At 44.2% G+C, this 7,863-nt stretch overlaps 3 protein-coding genes across 4 annotated transcripts; 1 reads left to right on the forward strand and 2 right to left on the reverse strand.

Annotated features, from left to right (window-relative positions):
* The first annotated feature begins 316 nt into the window (after nt 1-316).
* LOC105559612 lies at nt 317-2,057 on the forward strand. The gene is made up of 3 exons (XM_012008040.1): nt 317-679; nt 803-1,350; nt 1,427-2,057. Exons 1-3 carry the CDS (start codon nt 386-388, stop codon nt 1,788-1,790), a joined length of 1,206 nt encoding a protein of 401 aa, XP_011863430.1. The 5' UTR covers nt 317-385; the 3' UTR covers nt 1,791-2,057.
* A 594-nt stretch (nt 2,058-2,651) lies between these two features.
* LOC105559623 (ubiquinone biosynthesis protein COQ9, mitochondrial) lies at nt 2,652-4,213 on the reverse strand. Its single transcript, XM_012008054.1, has 5 exons — nt 4,207-4,213; nt 3,896-4,093; nt 3,078-3,421; nt 2,732-2,989; nt 2,652-2,678 (listed from the first exon to the last, which is right to left on the reverse strand). Exons 1-5 carry the CDS (start codon nt 4,211-4,213, stop codon nt 2,652-2,654), a joined length of 834 nt encoding a protein of 277 aa, XP_011863444.1.
* LOC105559613 (glomulin) lies at nt 4,013-6,907 on the reverse strand. 2 transcript variants are annotated; one of them, XM_012008041.1, is made up of 3 exons: nt 6,730-6,813; nt 4,275-6,608; nt 4,013-4,093 (listed from the first exon to the last, which is right to left on the reverse strand). In XM_012008041.1, the coding sequence occupies exon 2, from the start codon at nt 6,101-6,103 to the stop codon at nt 4,310-4,312; it is 1,794 nt and encodes a 597-aa protein (XP_011863431.1). In that variant the 5' UTR covers nt 6,104-6,608; nt 6,730-6,813; the 3' UTR covers nt 4,013-4,093; nt 4,275-4,309. The 2 variants fall into 2 exon arrangements, with proteins under 2 accessions (XP_011863431.1, XP_011863432.1); XM_012008042.1 differs by lacking the exon at nt 4,013-4,093 and having other exon boundaries at nt 4,100-6,087; nt 6,730-6,907.
* Nucleotides 6,908-7,863: the final 956 nt, after the last annotated feature.

The raw sequence follows: 7,863 nt of genomic DNA on the forward strand, positions 1-7,863 counted from the left end.
CACATCACGCGTGAAACGGAGCGCACCCTATGAGTGTGCTCCAATCAAATTCACGAATTTTACAGAAATTGCAAATCAGCTTTTTCCGTTGAAATTGTGAAAGCATTCGAAAGTTAATGGAGGTGCAATCTGTCGGGTGCTCGGCGCACTAAACAGCATCGGAGACGAGAGGAGCGACATCTTCCACTGCCCGACGGAATTTTTCCACGCGAGATATCCCGCTGGTCTTCGAGTTTCGGACGCGGACGCGGAAATGATGTCGGCCGCGCCGAGTAGATGGCGCGCGCGCGCGTGAGTACCGCGGCCCGCGGCTACGAGAACGGCGGGTGGAAAATCGGCTCCGAGTACTACCCACGCATTCGCTCGGGCACTAGCACGCACGAGTATGACAGATGAGAGCAGGGACCCGGGGTCGACCGCGGGCACCGCCGCGGAGCATGCCGCGGGCGCACGACGCAGGCCGAGGCGCGGGTACACGAGCGGCAGGCTCGCTACGCTCCTCCGGCGGTGCGAGGGCGATCGGCGTCAGGAGTGCAAGAGGGAGGACCCGACGTGCGACACCAGGTCGGCGGATCACAGACTCAGAGGCGCGTCGAGCAGCGGGCTGTCATTCCTCGACTTCGTGTGCAACGTCAAGAAGCACCTGCTGCTGAAGAATCTCTGCAAGTCCAAGAAAAAGGTAGTCTCCTCCTGCCCGCCGTTCTTTGTCTCGAGCAAGATCTCGTCTTTGCTCCTCTCCGGCGACGTCGTGTTGTGTCTCTTGTCTCGGATGGTTCTCCCTCATTGTTGCTTTTTTTTCCAGGGCAAAGAGACGGAAGCGACGAGCCCTTGCTCTGGCACGAAGCAGAACAATGTTGCGTCTGTTATTGAATCGCTCAATTCTTGTCAGAGACGAGATCTTCCAAGTGACGAGCAGGCCTCGTCGGACAGACGACTCTTGCACGAAGCCAGATTGAACAACGTACTTGACAACCCCTGCCGCGGTATCGAAGAAAATGTGGCAAACATTAGCACGCAATGCGGTACAACCGGCGCAAATCCTCGTACAGTTCCTACAAGACAGCAAGACAAATCGATAGGCGACGCTGCGACCGTCAGCGAGGCGACAGGGACGCGACCTACCTATTCTGATGTAACGCTAGCAGTTTCCAGTGCGATCGCGCAAGTCTCCGGCAGCGTAAACGAAACGTTAAACAACGAACATAAAGTTAAAGCGAGCCTCGCGAAGGAGCTGCTTAATCTAAGTAAATACGGATGGTATTGGGGTCCCATATCGGGGGACGAAGCTGACGCCAAACTCATATCCGAGCCCGATGGTGCATTTCTGGTTCGGGATTCGTCAGACGACAGGTGCGTATGTCGCATAACTTGACTCTGCAGGATTTTGTATTCTCGTGTACGCTAAGGTTCCACCGTTTGTCCATAGGTACGTTCTAACACTCAGCTTCAAGTCATCCGGAAAGATGCTGCACGCGCGTATGGAACACAGCGGCGGCCTATTTTCCCTATGCAATCAAAGCGAGAACGAGGGCTTCACTTCGGTGGCCGCCCTGATAAATCACTCCATGAACTTCAGCCAGTCCGCCGTGATTTGTTACTCGAGGCCAAAATATCCGGGATATCCGTCGTTCCCGGTCAGATTAACGAAACCAGTGAGCAGATTCACGCAAGTAAGGAGTCTGCAATACCTTTGTCGCTTTGTCATCCGTCAGTATATTAGATTAGATAACATACACAAGTTGCCTTTGCCAAAAACTATCAAGGGATACATTCAAGAAGCGCATTATTAAGAACTGACAGATAAAGAAGTAAAATAACTGTTGAGATTAATGAAATTATTTTTATCAAGATGCATATTAATAAAAAAAAAGAGTGGTGTAGAATAGAGTTTTATGATAAAATGGTAATAAAAGTATATAATGTATGTGCTTACATACACATGCACATATATGAGAAATTGGTTTGTCCTCGGTATGTGCGTTATACTTGATAAAAAAGTTTTTTTAATATTTTTCTCAAGTCGTGACGCATCTACTACATATATTATTTAACGTGAAAATACGTAAAATAGATAAAAGTTAAAAATTATTGGAAAATTTGAATATTATTACGTTGTTTTTAATTGGTTATTTTTATTCAATCAAAAGAGAATCTTTCGTATTTATTAGTTACGTAAACCTAGGAGAAAGTTGCAATAAAATTTCTGTAAGTTAATTATTGTAAAAAATTTGACTTTTTCTACTATTTTGTAGTAGCAAAGTATAGGAATAGCAAAATTTTGATATACCTGACACCAGATGGTTATACTTAATTATGATAATATGCAGGGTAAACGAATTGTTTTTTAATCTATTGTTAAAAGAATAATGTTGATATATCTTTAATCAACAATTTCTATCTTTGCATGGAAATAATATAGATTTATACCCTATTTTATTGTACAGATTTTGTTAAAATATATTACTATGTAAAATAAATCAGCTATGTCTGCTGATATTTCCTTTCTTAACACTGACTTTTAATGCGAGTCCAGGGTCCTAAGTAAAATAAAACTTCCCTTTTCATTTAAATACAAAAATGTTTAATTATACTCATTCGAAAGCGTCTATAAGAAGTTCCATTCCCTAAAACCTACTCTTTCTCTTTATTCATTAATTCAATCCAAGTATATTACGGGCCTAGAACAGAAATGTAATTGTATATACAGTGTACAATATTGAAGCTGACTCACCATCTTATCTACAATATAATCTATCGGAAATAATCGTACCGTTATAAAAACAGCAGTAGCAGTCTCCGTAACACGGTTTAGAGTTTCATCCGGCTTGATTGAGCTGGAGAGCATCGTTTGTACTTGGAAGATATCCTTTATTCGTCTTTCTAAGAACAGCCAGGTTTCTTTGTGGTCTTCGCTACTATCTTGCAACATGTACAATTCAGTGGCTTTGTAAGTACCCGCCAGTATCATTCTCCTGGTATACCAGTTAATCTAATAACAAAATATTCTCTATGTAAACAGCACATATCCAAATAATATATTTCTTATACTAACAGATAAAGTTGGCGATACCACGTACATCAACAGACTTATCGCCAGCATAGTAACAGATATCATCGACTAAAGTTAATAAGTTTGCCAAAGCGGTCAGTACGTTCGGTTGTAGGCTCATAATGGCCATTGCTTGCGGCCAGGTTTTCTTGTAAGGGACCACCATTCTCAATCGCGTTTCCACGGCGTCGCAAACGTGTTGCTCCGGCGTCTTCCGTGGATTCGAGGGATTCGCTTCGATAGCCAGTGCCTCTTTCTCCAGGATTTGATTCAGGTCCCGGTTGCACATAGAGTAAAAATAAAAGACTAATGCTGCGCTACCGTTTGGAAACAGTCCATGTATCACACCCGGATATCCAATCGACTCAGCACCTTGGACACCATAACTCTCGATTACGTCATTTTATTTAATTTTCATGTTAAAATAATGCATATCGGTAATGGCAAATCGCATTTTACGTGGACAAACAATAATCGATCAAACTTAACATAAGGAAAATTGAAATACAATTGCAAAGAAGCTATTAAATTAAAAATACGAACTACATTTTTTAATATTTTTTCAATGTCTTGTTAACAAAATATATATATCAGATATCGATTACTTTCATGAGACTCGTGTAATAGAAGTAGATAGAATATATAAATAGTTAAATATAAAACATTTTTATTCTTTTGTAAACATTTTGTATCAAATTGATTTTATTTAACCTATTTTTTAAAAGACATGTAGAGCGAATTATTTAATTTTTCGTGATGCTTAATGGTCATTTTATGATAAACTATCTCCGAAGCGAATGGAAAAATTAATTACAAATAGAGCATATAAAAAAGAACTCAAATTACCAGCACTAATAGCTTGTTTGCTCCATCCCATATCAGGAACAAATTGTAAAGAAGCGTTAAGTATTTTTATCTTAATATTTTTCTCATACTCCTCGTCAGTCTCCTCGTGAATAGATTCTTGCGATTCTGCTTTTCTATTATTATCATTTTCAGATTGATCAGCCAGCAAAGTCCTGGAAGTCCATAAACGTCTAAAACCTGATAAAATCAATATCTACTTTTAAAATTATCTAGTTATTAGATACGTATTATGTATAAATATGTTAAACAAGAGACATAAGAATTGTTTATGTCAATATAATTTTTATTACGCAACATAATGGTATTAATATAAAACAAACAATTTTTAAAAAGTCTATTAAATCTTAAACAATCTTACAATTTTATGACAATACGACATAGTTGATTTTATTTCTACTTGGAACATTCGTCAGACTTTTTCACAAGTTTTCCATTCATACTTATGCATTCGTTAACTCGTATAAGAATGCTTTCCATTACATCTAAACCATTTAGCACTTGAGAACAGATGGACATTTTTGGAGAGAGCGGCATAATCGGTAATTGTTCACCGCCAATCGTCAATGTAACTTCCATGTCAGCATTAGCCTGCATTAGTTTGCTACAATCTTGTTCTCTAGCTAAATCCTTTTTCTGTTGCTCCAAGTCTTTCATCTTCACTCGCCAATACGCCTTGCTCGAGTCTATGCCTTCTCTCAGCGGATTCAGATAATCGTTCTTCAGCACGTCCGTCATATCCCAAATACCCGTCTCATCGTTGGTATCTCTGATAAACAAATATCTCAGCAAGTTCAGCGCGGTGATGATTTCGTCCGATATCTCCACTATGTCGGACGAACTTCCATGTGGCAGATTGCAAACCTTCTTCAGTAACAATTTCATATTCTTCCCAAGAAATTGGGGATTTCGTGGAGTTGAGTCGAGACATTCAGCGATATAAGATTTACACAGACCAGCGATGAAACTCAGCAGGCTAGAATGTTCGACGATCTCGTACAAATACAAGATTACAGTATATCTAGCTTTTATATCAAATATCTCGATATACTCTTGAAAAACGCGCACTGCCATCTTTCGTTGCTCATCGTTGTTGGAGTAAATCATCACCTTGGTGATCGGTTGAAACAATTCTGTATATATATCTAGTTTCAACACCTTGGAGTCTACAGAGTGCGACGGAATGCGTCTTATAACGTTTTCCATGAAAATTAATCCGTTGGGGATCGAGTAATCTTCGCTGAGCAATATTTTGAAAAAGTACGCACACGCTTCAAGGATATAGCAAGGATTATATACTTGCGGCACTTGTGTCCAATAGTTTTCCTTGGTAAATACGTAAAAGTAAAAATTGGCGTAAGCCACGTCGGGTACGTTGTGATTCCAATCGAAAATATGGTCGGATATATATTTCTCCAGCCGCCCTTTGACGCAGCTAGAGTATCTTTTACGTTGGCCAACAGTGTCCAAGAAGTACAATATATCTCCGGTGAGGCAAAGCGTTTGCGACACCATATCATTCGCTAGTTCTTCGTACACAGTTTCCTCGCTGATGTACTTGTTCAAGCAGCAGAAGGGTTTTCCGCACAGAAAAATAAAAAAGGCTAGCAGGCAGCCGCCCAATACAGATCGTTTCTTCTGCTTGGACTCGATAACTATCGCCTCCTGCACCAACGGTTTTAGGAACGTTGTGATCACCTTGTGTGTGTCCACAATTCTATCGCTGGCTTCTTTCAGGTCATCGTCCACGTCGTCCGGCAGCGGTAGATTCTCGACGTATATCTTAAGCGAATCCAAGCACCAATCGATGACTCTGCCCTTGTTCGGTATCCTCGTCAGGCAATACTGCAGAGCGTCCAAGATGGCACAGAAGTTGACGTGGTCGCTCGCGCACCTCACGTACTTCTGGAGCTCCAGCACGGTTACCGCGGGATCGTGAGTCTTGAGTATGAACGTCAACACTTCGAAGGAGGATTGAAATACCGGCTGCTTGTGTTGCGACACAGAGCCGGTGAGATTCGAGACGATGGCGGACATAATGCCGTTCAAACTATTCTCAGCATCCTTTTGGTTCTCCATCAAAAGCCACATAGCTCCCTCGACGTTGGCCTCGTCCAGAAAATCGGTGACCTGGTTGACTAATATTTGACTCGTTTGATTCATGGCGAAGCTGGCTGACGGCGGCGACATGTAAAGATGCGTGTCAAATTATTCTTCGAGAAGCGTCTCTGCGGCCACGGTCCACTTGATGCTCCAAACGCCCCAGGAGAAGAAGAATGCTTCGGAACATCAAGCGGACCGCAGTCTACGTTTCCCACACGTATAGAGAAAAGTCCCTTATCATGGGATAGGCTCCTAATATGAAATAGCAGTGCTTTTCACAAGACACAGTAGTGTCTCGCACCAAGTATAAAGGCCAATGATGCTAGAACTTGGACCAAGTTCTAGCATCGTGGACATTGGACTTAAGCGTAGCTAGAACCGCGCGCGCGAGGCAGACCGTGCAGTTTACGCAAGTACGCGGGTTGACAGGTCCTCAGATTTTCGGATCTCAACAACGGCTGATCCGACGAACTTCTGTGTGGGCTCAAACGATAGCTTGGGTTCGATTTGCATAACAAAAGTGTCCTTATTCTTCTCCTTACTAAATTAACAGGCAGCATTGGTCCCGTCGTTAATTTATTGCCCTTGAAAGCTGTTCAGTGGAAAATTTTTTGTTAGATCGTGTAAGCGTTGCGATTAAAGTTTTGACGTTAAAAACCTGCTATCTCATATTAGAAGCTTATCTCGTAATACTTTCCCCTGTATGCATTTACCTGTTTGCACAACCTCAAATTTCTTGTACGTCGCCACGCATTCGCGAACCCTTCGCCAAATAAGTGCCGGCGCGTGCAGATGCGTGCCTTCCCTGCTCTCGTTTCTGAGACAGAAGCATCGGGCGCGACGGTGCCTCTCTTTCACTTTTCCCCTCTTTTTTTTCACGCGCTTCGACCGTTAGGTTAGGTTAGGTTATTTAGGGTATCGGTCGAATCTGCCGAATTACACCGGCTTCTCTGTACGTCTAACGACACTATCCCCCGGTACGTCTAACAAACTGGTAAACTCTCCTCCTCGCTCGGAAATGGGAGGTTAAGGTCGAAAATTTGCTCTTTTTGTCGCGGCTGAGTGCAAGAGTGCACGTTACACGAGACCGCACGCCCATCTGTTCTCTCGACGCTAAGGAGCGTTCGCGCAAACGGGCTCCAACAGCGATCCCTCGCGCGAGATCGAGAGGCAGCGATCGGCGCGAAAAATGACGGAGGTAAGAGCCGACACGGAGCTGGAACGGAGAGAGGGACTCGTGGGAGGGAAACGCGCACGCAGGGTCGGTGCGGGCGAGCCGCTGGCGATTCGCTTACCGGCCGCTGCGAGTCTGCTCCGCGCCGAGCGGAAGGAATTGAGCATTGCCATGTCGCCGAGTGTCGCGCAACTTCTCGGGGTCTCTACCGCGCGATCGCCACGTTTGCCGGCATATCACCGTAGCCAAGGTTGCGATTAGAATCTCACGTGGTAATCTGGCGCGGTCCACACCGGCGTCAGGGCGATCTGGAGACGAGAGCGCGTTGCTCGCGCGGACGCGCGTACTCCACGGAGCAGCCTGAAACGAAAGGGAACGCGGGTCGCCGAGCGTCGATCACGCTCCTCGCGACGTCGACGAGATCGACGAATATCGGGCGAACGGTCAACTCAACCTGAAATCGCGTTTTTTGAAGCTCGAGGCGCACGGAGATCACGTGGCACACGGCCAATCGGGGGAGAGCGACACTTTGGGGGGGGGGGGGGGATTCGATTACGGTCATGGAGGTAAGAACCTCCATGAGTTGGCCAAAGCAGAGAGAAGCCTGAGAGATGTCACGGCCCCGTTTTTCGTGGATACGCGAATGCGATACGCCCTCTGTGGACATTGAAAA

This window comes from Vollenhovia emeryi, unplaced genomic scaffold (genome assembly GCF_000949405.1).
Source record: "Vollenhovia emeryi isolate VEMERY1.0 unplaced genomic scaffold, V.emery_V1.0 DF939262.1, whole genome shotgun sequence".
NCBI lineage: Eukaryota > Metazoa > Arthropoda > Insecta > Hymenoptera > Formicidae > Vollenhovia > Vollenhovia emeryi.

Bases quoted from the DNA above. Each gene is read 5' to 3' on its own strand.
- LOC105559613 (XM_012008041.1), bottom strand. From the start codon at position 6,103: ATGTCGCCGCCGTCAGCCAGCTTCGCCATGAATCAAACGAGTCAAATA.
- LOC105559623 (XM_012008054.1), bottom strand. The intron at 3,422-3,895 runs GTAATTTGAGTT...ATGGTGTCCAAG, and splicing joins CAAACAAGCTATTAGTGCTG to GTGCTGAGTCGATTGGATAT. The intron at 2,679-2,731 runs GTGAGTCAGCTT...TTTCTGTTCTAG, and splicing joins ATTATATTGTAGATAAGATG to GCCCGTAATATACTTGGATT.
- LOC105559612 (XM_012008040.1), top strand. From the start codon at position 386: ATGACAGATGAGAGCAGGGACCCGGGGTCGACCGCGGGCACCGCCGCG. The intron at 680-802 runs GTAGTCTCCTCC...TTTTTTTTCCAG, and splicing joins TCTGCAAGTCCAAGAAAAAG to GGCAAAGAGACGGAAGCGAC. The intron at 1,351-1,426 runs GTGCGTATGTCG...GTTTGTCCATAG, and splicing joins CGGGATTCGTCAGACGACAG to GTACGTTCTAACACTCAGCT.